At 27.0% G+C, this 12,463-nt stretch overlaps 1 protein-coding gene across 1 annotated transcript in view; it reads left to right on the top strand.

Annotated features, from left to right (window-relative positions):
- Positions 1 to 9,696, top strand: part of LOC107442359 (ras-related protein Rab-22A-like) — a 47,714-nt gene extending 38,018 nt beyond the window's left edge. The window contains exons 4-6 of the mRNA XM_016055909.3: positions 2,542 to 2,635; positions 5,353 to 5,508; positions 9,054 to 9,696. Of these exons, the coding sequence (XP_015911395.1) occupies positions 2,542 to 2,635; positions 5,353 to 5,508; positions 9,054 to 9,241 (438 nt within the window). The 3' untranslated portion in view covers positions 9,242 to 9,696. The remainder of the gene's footprint in view (positions 1 to 2,541; positions 2,636 to 5,352; positions 5,509 to 9,053) is intronic.
- The last annotated feature ends 2,767 nt before the right edge of the window (positions 9,697 to 12,463 follow it).

Genomic DNA, 12,463 nt, shown 5'->3' with positions numbered 1-12,463 from the left:
AATTTACTTTCCAGTTTTGTATTTTTTATTAAATGTGTAGTAATAAGAACTATAATTTTGAAAACCAGAATTTCCCGTAAACAGTTACAATATAAGCGGAAAGATTATCAAATAAATGGTTTAAATACCGTATATTACGTTTTTGTAACCAGGATTATGGTTGTTTTACCTAAAATTTAATTACCATACAGTGCGGTAGTTTTACCAGAATTTTTTTTGGTATTAAAATTGGCGCGATAAAATTCTGGTTGTTTAACCGTATTAGGTGAAAGCAGCTAATAAACTGTTTTTCTCACAATTTACAGTTTGAATACCATCTTATTTATGGTTATTTGACTGTTTTATTTGAATATGAGAAAATAACAGTTAAATAAATTGTTATTTAACCATTTTTTCCCGAGGAATTTTTTAACAGTGCAAAGCATTGTGTAATATAGTTTGCGAAGTAATGCAATATGGTTCAACTTGGCAACATTTTATGGTTGAAGCAAACTTTTGACGAAATTAGGGTTCAACGCTTTATAAAGTTCCTAACAGTATATTGTATTTAACATTCATCAAACTTTATTCTCCGAAGAAGGTAAGACGATCATTGTATTATCAAATTTGGTTCTTCTCATGAAATTTTTATATTTTTAATAAAATCGTTATAACAATAAAAGTTGGCAATTTACAGCTTCAGACTTATTTACACGAACCATAAAGCTATTGTTATTCTAATTCTGACTACATGCCGATTTAAATTGGTTACCTTATTTTCTGTATGGCTAACCATGCAAATTATGGGGAACTGTTAAAAAAATGTCAAAGTTCTCATCTACTCAGTCTCATGTGCTAAAAAAGGGAATAAAATCTAATGAATAATTTTTGAATTACAAATGTTATGTAAAAATTTATGGACTTATTATGTTAAATTTTATGTTTTGTTAATGATAGATTAAATTTAAGGTTTAAAAAAAATAAGAGGATCATTATTATCATCAAAATAAGAATTATACTATATTAATTCTATACGAAACATATGATGATATGTACGGAACTTGTAATTTTTTAAGGTGATTTTTCTTTTAGTATTTTATCCCATTCTCTACCTAACACACTTTTTAAACATATTAGTTAGACTATAATGTATATTTTTTTATAAAAAGAAATTTAATAAGATATACAGCTTTTAGAGCTCCACATGAACTCGGGTATTAGGGCCCTTTAGCCCATGATGAAAACGGTTATGTAAGAATGAAATATTTTATTATAATTGAAATATTTTAAAAACTTTATTGAAAAAGCATTCATTATACATTTTCAATTTTTTAAAGGAATTTTTCTTCATACTGAATAAAAATGTTTTCATACTGAATAAAAATGTTGTAAATAACAAAAGCTTTAAATTTTTTTCTCGAACTTTTCCCGTGCTAGAGAACTTAGTTGTTAAAATCAATTTACTGTACAATATAAGCAAACCACAAATAAATAAAGTATTAATTTGTTACATTTTTTTATGATTTATCCCAATTTAGAATCTTAATTTATAGTTTTATTATTAAATGTTAAACTTTTAAATTAAAAATCACATTTCAACTATTTCAATGTAATTTTTAACAAAAATAAATTCAGTGAGTTATTTTATTTTATTCTGAACACCATCTTTAGGAAGCTTAAACATGCAACAGTTTCTAAAATGAATGGATAAGAAATTAATTGCAAAGAAATTAGTAATTTTATTAAATAGTTTGAAAAGCCAAGAAATTAAGGAAAAACTTATATACATATTTGAAGCACAAATTTAAAATATGTTATATTAACTCAATATGATGACGTAGGCTGAAGATATCGGTTTTCCGTAATTTTATAGCCAGTCGTGTTTCGAAAAGTTCCACAGATAACGGAACTAATACTACTAGAACGCATGTTGAGTAAACTTAAAGTTTAGAGCTCTATATGATCATTGCACAGTTAGAAATTTTAGAACTTGTTGAACCACAATATTGTGCAATTTTGCTGCATCCTTAATACGATACGAAATTAAATCTTATAATCATGTTTAATATTAAACAATTTAATTACGATAAAAAGAGCTGACTCCTTGAACGCAGCATTCGCAAAATACATTTTACCGTAAAAACCATTTTTACTGTAAAATTGCAAACCGTAATTTATACAGTAATATTTTTCTAATTGCAATGATTAGTGATTTTACAGTAATTGGTCACTGTAAAAATTATGGTATGTTAAGTTTTTTGTTCAGGAAAGTTTTACTGCAAAAAGTACAGGTACCGTGAGTGCCGGAACCTTTTTACCGTAATTTTATCCAGAATTTTTTGCGGTGAAGAAGTGAAAGTCTTAGTATGGGCGCCTGTTAAATAATACAACTGTTCATTCATTACATAAAAAAAATAATTCGTAAAAACAAAATGAATTAAAATTATTGACGATAAAGGAATTTAAACTCTAAATTTTTTTCCTTGAAATGAATTTAAATGTATATTTATTGTATTTTTAGACTGAAATGCATATTATAATGCTAAACATTAATGATTTTAGGGTCCTATATTTTATAAAGCCACAAGAGCAGCCATGTGTGTTTTTGATATCACATCCAGAGAATCATTTTATGATTTACAAGCTTGGGTCATCAGTAAGTGTGTATTTTATTAATTAAAATATTTTAATTCGAACAATCGTGAGTATTTTATTCGTGAGTATTTACCTTTCTTAATTTTATTCATAAAGAACTATTTCTAATATTCATAATATTTATTCACAAAGAAAGATAATTATTCATACGGAGCTATATAACTCATATTTATAAAAAATATATGATAAATATTTATCTCGAAAAGTGCTTCTTCATTATTTTCATAATACATTCATAATACAGTGCTCCATAAAGCCCACTTACTGCAATGTGGTATATTTAATTGCTTTGCTTTAAGTACTATAATATGCATTGTCAAGCCTAATGCCTTTCTATAATAAGCCAAAGCAATATACAGTATTTAAAATGCCTTTTCAGCGAAAGGTCGCAGAAAGAAAATATGTAATGAAAGTATGAATAATTTTATTCTGAAAGAGCTATCTCATATTCATAAAAGATATAAGATAAGTATTTATCTCAAAAAGTGCTTCCTCCCTATTCTAATAATTCATAATACAATGCTCCATAAAATCCATTTACTGCAATGTGGTATATTTAATTGCTTTGCTTTAAGTACTGTAATATGCATTGTCAAGCGTAATGCCTTTCTATAATAAGCTAAAGCAATATACAGTATTTAAAATGCCTTTTCAGCGAAAGGTCATGGAAATAAAATGTGTACTTTTTATAATTTGAAAGAACGAAATATTTTGAATAACGCAATTACAAAGTTATTAATTTCTTGATGTTAATTACGGATGCTTTTTACGAATTATATAGCATAGGCAGTGATAAGAATCAAATTCGTAATAATTAAACTTTGTAATCTTGACTAGTTTTTTTAAAAATGCACTTAGACTTAAAATCTATTATTGAAACATATCATTCAATTAATTTTGTTAAAAAATGCGTTCTTGTAATGCATTTTGATTATATTGTGAACAATAATCTGCGTATTTCGTCAAAATGAATATTTTTCCACTTAAAGTATAAAACACTGTCATTCCTTAAAAAAATAATAGTACCGTAATATTGATGTATGCTAATATTGCTGATATTTAAAAAAAAGTTTATTTTTTGAAAACTGTTGTTTTATTATAATTTTAATGAAACATGATCAAAGGCAAAGTCTCTGACTTGAGAAACAAATAAATCAATGATTAAATTAATATAAATAATGATTAAATATATATATATATATATATATATGAANCATCTTTCCAGACCATTAACTATTTTATTTGCTAAAATAAATTGTTTTTCTTCTGCTAAATTAAAATAAATAAATGTTTTAGTGCAACATTTATGACTTCTCAGTTGAAATATTCACAGAGGGTAACACACGTAACGTTCAGTTAACACACGTAACGCACCAATTTCACCAAAATAAAGAAGTTTTTACTGTTGCAAGAAATTTTTAAAAATCACTAAACACAGCTTCGATATTGTATCTCTCTATAAAAGAAAATATCTTAATTTTTTGCCTTTATACTTCACAGAATTAAATGAATATATTCAAAGTTTCAAATATCTAGCATTATAAAGGGTAACACACGTAACAAAATTTCAGAAATTTTTTTTTTCAACATCAAATTAATTTGCGCCTTCAATCTTCGTTTTGAAAACTTACAACACATATAGATTTAACAACAAATTAAGAAAAACATAAAAAATATCTAACAAGTTTATTATAATAAGTGTTAAAGTTGAAATATGTCGTGTAAAAGTAACACACGTAACGAAAGAATCGCCCATCTATCATTCAAAATTTGGCAATTTTACAAATAAGCTGATTTTTCTTGAGTTGAAATGGCATTTTAACCATCATTATTTGAAAAGGGAACATTCCGAAAAACTTATCTGCTCTTGATACATGCATACAAAAATCTTTATATTTGGTAATCATGGAAACATGAAAGATTTTGTTTGCTTTTTCTGCCATATCATCATCATTAATAATGCAAATGATAAGTTTTTTCGCAAAAGAGTTGAAGTCATCTACACGCAGACAACTTTGTGCAAGTACACTTTTCTCTGCTATAAATATTTATTAGTTAGGCAATAGGTTTTAAAATAAATAATTGAAAATAGTTCGATTAAGTAATAGCATTTCCGAAGAAATAAAAGTAGCAGAAACAAAACTTCTGAACACTAGAAAAACTGAAATACCTATATTACCCAAAAGCAGTCAAAATGACTGCATTGTGAATGAATAACTAATGTATGAAGAAATTTGTTTGAAATTAGTTTTTAATATTTTTTATATTATTTTCAGTTATATAGCAAGTTATTAGTAAATATCAATAATGAAAATAATTATAAAAATCACAAAATTCTAAGAAATTGTGTCTTTATATACATCATTGTTTTTCTAATTGAAATTAAAAAGCAGTCAAAATGACTTCCTTGGGCAATCTAGTGTTAAGAATGATTTTAATAATGAATTCACACTTCTTTTAAGTATAAAGCCAAAATAACCAAGTCCTCCAAAAAGTGGCCATCGTGCGTTATTGCCAAAGGCGATTTTTTGTTCAGCTTTCCAAAGCCTTGATTATAAAATTTCTATAAAATATTTTCAAACGTTTAGCTATCAAAATTTCTATAAAAGATTAGATTTCCAAGCCTTAATAATAAAATTTCTTTTAAATATTTTCAAAAGATTATCTTTCTAAAGCCTACATCATAAAATTTGTTTTCTGATAATTATTCTTTTTCAGGTGTTCAACAGAATGCAAACGATGAATGCATTTTTGTATTGGTGGGCAATAAAAGAGATCTTATAGGAAATAGAGAAATTTCCGAAAAAGAAGCTAAAAAATATGCAGAGTCTATTGGAGGCACATATTTTGAAATTTGTGCTAGTACTGGAGAAGGTAACATTTTCAATAATTATTCGGTTCAGTCAATAAATAACGAGTTAAAGGCTTATTCATAAATTTTATTTAATGAAAGTCAAATTTATAGTCTACAATTATTTAAGCATTTCACTTATTGGGACACTAATCATATAATGCCATGATCGCAAAATTATCATTGGCTGCTGTTTGGGCCAGTTGTTCAAGCGCACATTAACATCGCAGTTATAACTAATGTTCCTTAAGTGCACTTTTGAGATCATGAAAGGTGTGGAACTAACTTGGGGACAGATCTCGGCTATAAGGTGGATGGTTCAGGAATTCTCATTTGAATTTCTGAAAAAATAATTTTATTGTCTCGATTGTGCGTGGTCTAGCTTTGAGTTGTAATCAGATGACTTCACAAGAAAGTTTACAGGGACGTTTCGATTTGTTTGCGTTTTTGAGCTTTATAAACACATTTCCAAATGCTGCGATCATTGATGTTTGCGTCATAGCTTGAGGAAATCGACAATGCCCCTTGGCTATAGGACTCTCTATTACCATTGTTTTGAGAAACAGAATGAATGAATTGAACGACAATTGATCGGTCATCATCATTTCACCATTGTGTGCGGCCCTCTAGTTCGTAAATTCGTTATATCACACCAAAAACAACATTTCAGAAATGTTTCCAATTTTTCAGAATAACATAGTTTTGGTTACAGTGCCTCTGCCTCGTTAATTAGTGAATGCATCTAATATATGAAGTCGAAATTATCAAACTTTAATCATTACATTGAATGTCTGTTAAAACTATTTATAATTGAGAAACATTAATTTCTTTACTTATTTGAAATGTCAAATTTACATAAAAACAAATATTAAAAGAATGAATATATTTCCAATTATTACTATGCAGCAATGATTTTATTAAAATTTTGGGGCCTGAAATAACTATTAAAATGACAAGGATCTTATGAAACTGCTAACCAACATTCATATTTTGATATGTTTTTTATTTTATCAGCAACTTTGAGTAAAGTATTCTTGAAAACATCAGAAAGGGATAAAGACATAAATTTGCTAAAAGAGTTTTTCTAAATTTGTTTTTCTTTTTAAATTCTTTTTTATTTCAAGATTTTTATCAAATGCCCATTTCAACCTAAAACTACAAAACTGCATTGGCAGAATTTGATTGAGAATTTGATCACTGTCGTATCGTAATAATATTTCAAATTTATTAATTTAATTTCCTTTCACTTGAAAGATATTCTTTCTCCAATCGATCAGTTACACTACTCTATATTTAGTTTGAATAAGACCGTGCCCATTTCCTTTTACATGTTTATTTTTAACTTTTCAATCGATTAATCCTGGGGAACATCGATTGTAATTCAAGTTTCCGTTTTTTGGCTAATAATTGTCTTTTGAAAGCTTAACTTATTCTGCTAACCCAAACTCCAGATTGTAAACACACATTGCCATTTGGCATCTTTCAGCAAGCCAATTTTCAAGGTTGATAGCTCCGAACATTTAGCTCCAGGTTGAACTCAAAACATTTTCAAGCTTCAATGATATTTCTCCCTTATAATTTTGATTGGTATACAACTCGCCATCTTGTTTCTGTTTAAAAATGAAACTGTTGAATTCAACTTTTTATGAATTCTTATCAATTTAACTTAAAATGAAATTACATTCTTTTACTTCACAAAATATTGTAATTTTTTATCAAGTTATTTAACGAATATTTCGAATCTGATTACCATAATTACATAATATCACAAATTATCAAATATATTTTTACAACAAAATAATAACTAGGCGCAAAAAATTCAAATAATATTAAATGCTTTAATGCCGATGCATATTTTTTATGGCAGTTTTCTAAACTAGTATCAATCAAAAAAGAATCTATTTGACAGCATTTACATGTTGGTTATCTACTGTATTATTTTCTGCAGAATGAAAAGATACAAGCTTCTGACTTGTATTATTTGTCTACAATATTGAACAGCTCATTACAATGCAATGATTAATTATGATGAACACAAAATGTACGGTGTAATTAATTGCTAAAATTCATCAGTTAATTTATTAAAACTCTGTTATTATTCTTTATTAGTTTAATTTTTTCTTTCAGCGGACATTTCATGCTTCGCTATGGAAATTTCAATTTTTGGGCAAAGATTCTTTGAAGTAGCTTCTTAAATAATTAATGAGCAATTTTGTGTTATTATTGTTTTGACGCATAACATTAAGGGGTAAATATGTCCTCATTTAAGTGAACAATTAAATATCAACTTTTGATGATTCTGAATCGAGGAGTTATAGGCTACTATCATATTTATGAGTTTCAAAGATTTCTTAATGATGCCAAAGTTAAACAATAATTACAAAGAAGCAAGATCTTTTGTGACTCCTTATGAAAATTTCGTTTTCTATGCAAAGATTCTTTGAAGTAGTTTCGTAAAAAATTAATGACCAATTTTTTTGTTATTATTGTTTTCATGCCCAAAATTAAGGGATATATACGTCCTCATTTAAGTGAGCAATTGAATGTTAACTTTTGTTGATTCTGAATCGAGCATTCTGAATCGAAATTTATCAGTTTCATAAATTTTTTTTTAAGAATGCCGGAATGAAACAATGAGAGAGAAGAAGATATTTTCTGCTTTCATTTGAAAATTTTGATAAAAAGTTTATGACAAAAATGTTACTTAGATAAAAATTTTATGAAAAACGAAAAATTTCAGAATTTCCACGAACTTTGCAAGAGCAAATTCCGTTAAACATACGCGAAAAATGAAGGAGCATAAGCATATACTTTTCACAGCACATTATGATTATTGGAGATCTTGATTTCCAAAAAACTATAGACAACTTGAATAATCAATTAATAAAAGACAGAAGCGACTAGAAATGTACAGTTTGCTTTATTCTGCTAAGAAAACCAACTGATTTTTATCATCAAATTTTAAAAAAGTAAAGCTGTAAAAAAACGCATTCGGTTGGATATCAGACAATTCTATTTGAAATATTAGTACGGGCGTCATCTAATTTTATCCCAACTCTTCCTCAAGTTCTGGCTTCAAATGATGATTCATTTAAAAACTGTTTTTACACGTTTCTCAGCAAATAGTGCCATCTGTTGACAAACTTTCTATCCATTTTGAAACTGAATTCGATGAATTTTTGTGGTTTCTTAAATAGAACGTAGCAAACTGTGCAATTTCCTCTTCTTCCGTTTATGTTTATCTTTAATTAATTTTTGGAATTCGTTAGTCTTTTTTTGAGACGCTTGGAGAATTGTGCATTTTTATTACTTTTTTTAATACATCATTACATTTCGAAATTCATCATACAATACATCATCAAAATTTCGTAGTGATACATGTTTTACACTGTATTCATTTGTTTACTTTACAGAAAAAAATTTGAATTCCATCATCATTTTGAAACTCATCATCAAAATTTCGTAGAGGAATATTTTTTACACTGTATTCATTTGTTTACTTTTCTCTTAAAATGAATTTTGAATGCTTTTCTATTTATTTAACAAAACATTATTTTTATACTTTCAGGGGTGAATGAGATGTTTGAACATGTTGCTTCATCGATAGTTCGTCAAAATGACTGCTATAATAGTTATCACGCAAAGTTAGCAATAACATCAAGTGGTATGGGATTCTGTGGATGCACAATGAGGAAAAAGCAAAAAAGCAAACCGGACAAAAAAAATATGTGTTTCCCATGCTTGGTTCTACGGTGACCCAAGCTGATGATATGACACACAAGATAATAGCATGACTCTTATTGTGTGTTTTAAATCTCTGTGACAAAAACTTATCCCTTATGAATGATAGAAAACTATTTTCAAGACTTGCACATTCACAAGAATTTAAGATTTTATTACAGTATAAAAGATACTGGATAATGGACAAATAATATGTGTATTAGAATAATCACTTTTCAGCGGTAGTTTTTAAAACTGAAAAGACTATTTGAGTAGTTATGTGCCGAAAATGGCCAAATCCATTCCAAGGAAACTGAGGAAAACATCCAGGAAAAAACATTTCTAAAGAGGTGTCACTTTAATATATGAAGAATAACATTTAAAGATCTTTTCAGTAAACGTTTAGTATATAAAAGTAGTTTAAAGTGAAAATGTGTTGAATTCAAAAAGAAAAGACTTAGAATATATTCTTGTGTTGAACTCATTTTTTTTTAAACACAATTGGACTTGGCTAATTTTGATACACAGCGTCTCATATTTTTATTTCTTTCCTAGTGGTTTCAGATTAGTACGAAATGTAAGGAAACATGGGAGATTTGATCATCTTTATATATATATATACATACACACAGCAAAATAAATAAATACAGAAAAGCACGAAGAAAATTAAGAAAAACAATAAGTATCATTTATTGCGCATAAGCTGCAAGTAAACAGAACACATGAGATAAGTTCGAAATGTAGATAAAACAAAGGAAAATTGCAGACATATGAAAAGGAGGGAAAAGAAAAATAATAATTAAAAAAATAACAAACAACGGAAAAAAAATAAAGGAGGAAATTTTTTTTGAAAAATTCGGAAAATAAAAGATATAATCTTTTCATCAGCCCACACGATTATATCCGCTTTTTTGCGGATATAATCGTGCGAATATAATCGTATCATTTATTGCGATTTTTTAAAAAAAATTTCATCCTTTTTTTTCAGTTGTTTGTTATTTTTATTCAGTTGTTGGTTATTTTTTTATTATTATTTTCCTTTCCCCCCTTTTTCATATGTCTGTAATTTTATTTTGTTTTATCTTCATTTTGAACTTGTAAGCTCATATATATATAAGCTCATATATATATATGCTCATATATATAGATGAATCATGAATATGAATATGAATGTAAGCTCATATATATATATATGAATCATGAGTTCAGCAGTCTAAAGATAGTTCTGAAATTGGTTTTCTTAATCTTTTTCTTTATAACATAATTTTTAAAGTTTTCTTTATTTGTTTTTAGTAATTCTTCTCGATTTCTTTTGAAATTTGTCGAAATTGTCTGTTTCGAATTATAGATCATTAATATTCATTTTATGAAAAATAATTAAAAAAAAACTCATTAAAATGCGAAAATCAAGGAAAGCGAATGTTATACTGGATTTTGGAATGATTAAACTAAATACACAGCAAATTTCTCTTTATTTTATAAATGTCAATAAAAGATGGCGCAAACGAGGAGAACGTTAAAAAGAAGTGAAAATAACATCAACAATTTAGTAGCAAATATCTGATGAACTGAAACAAAATGCGATTTTGTTTCTTACTATCTTACGATCTGATGCTCATCTGCTAAATAAATGTTTATAAATAATTAAGCAGGGTTGATCAAATTTCCTATGTTCTTCTTATACAAAATTTAGCGCTGGCTAAAGGGTTTTGTTCAATCCAAGTGCATTTTATTTATTGACAATCAAAGGATTTTACGGACCATTTAAATGAAACCTGCAATTTTATTGAGTTATTGTACAAATTTTATTTGTTTCTAAAGCTGTAATAAAATTTTGTTGCCAAAATCTAGCTTTGTAAGCATTTTTCTTTGTTATTTATATTCTTATATATTTTAAAGTCATTTAATGCAGTTAGTGTCGATCTCTGCTAAACATTGAAGAAACGAGCTCAGATTGGAAAATTAATAAATTACAAATTATGATATTTTTAAATTATGATATTTTTAAATTATGATATTCTTAAATTATGATATTCTTAAATTATGATATTCTTAAATTATGATTACTTTTCAATAAAAAGGTTTTACCACTTAAAATAAATAACTTTATAAAGTAATAAGTGTTTTACTTAAATTCAATTTTCTTTTCGAAATTCAAATTTTTAACAATCATAATTTTCATATTTAAATAAGATTAATTATAACTACAAAAGTTTTTCGAAAATTATTCGAATCAAAAACTATTGCTTCGTATAAATTTACAAACTTCATATTTTTTCAAAATGTCTAATATAGAGAACATTTTTCAGATATTTTTCTATAACGCATAAATTCTTATGATGTCTAAAAAATATCAAACATAGTGAAGGTTGATGTTTTTTCATTGTTAGTGTGAAAAGCTGAAGTGTTTTTTTTCCAGCAATTAGCGTCCGATAATAAGATTATTATTCAAACTGTTAAAATTACCATTCTTAAAAGAGACGAATTAATTTTAAACTAAATGATATTATTTGAAAAATTTAATAGTTGTAATAAGAATTAGTATTCAACTTATTTTTAACATTAAGTTAATATTTTTCGAATAAGAATTTTTGGTATAGATTAACACATTAACGAACTTTTAAAAATAAACTTTTTATACAAGCATGTTTACGATATTTTAAATGAAAATATGAAGCTTGATAAATTACTTTAACTGAGGATAAAAACTCAAACTATAATTACTTGAAAGACCACAAGCTGAGTTATACATTGTTTAGCTCATGTCATTTTTAGTTTAAAGACTTAATGCTAGAAATGATCGTCACACATGTCTCGATCGAATTTGAAAAAAAATATTTGTTACAGTCAATAGAACAAGAGATATAGTCCATTGAACCAAAATTATCTTATTTAAGGAATTGAAGTTGAACTTGAAATGTAGTTGCTAGTGTGACAAGAAATATCCATGCACATTTAATTCGCTAGGTAGCGTTAATTATAAAATAAAATACGATTACAGGATTAGAGCAAAGCAATTGTTTCTTTATTCATTTTATTTCTAAAAACTAAGCGTAATTGGATGCCGGGTTTGGAAAGCTGGATCGGCTGGATCTGAAATCCCGTTCTCCCGAACACGAGTCCAACGTCCTACCAACCAGGCTATCTCGGTTCTGATCATTGGTATTTGGAAAAGTTAACAAAGCTCAGAAAGGCAATTAAATCTATACATAGCGAGAAACTTTCTCGTCGAGTTATTCTGCAGCACGACAACTTTAA

The sequence above is a fragment of the Parasteatoda tepidariorum genome, chromosome X1 (genome assembly GCF_043381705.1).
Source record: "Parasteatoda tepidariorum isolate YZ-2023 chromosome X1, CAS_Ptep_4.0, whole genome shotgun sequence".
Lineage (NCBI taxonomy): Eukaryota > Metazoa > Arthropoda > Arachnida > Araneae > Theridiidae > Parasteatoda > Parasteatoda tepidariorum.
The sequence above is the reverse complement of the archived record's forward strand: the minus strand, read 5'-3'. Positions and strand labels throughout refer to the sequence as shown.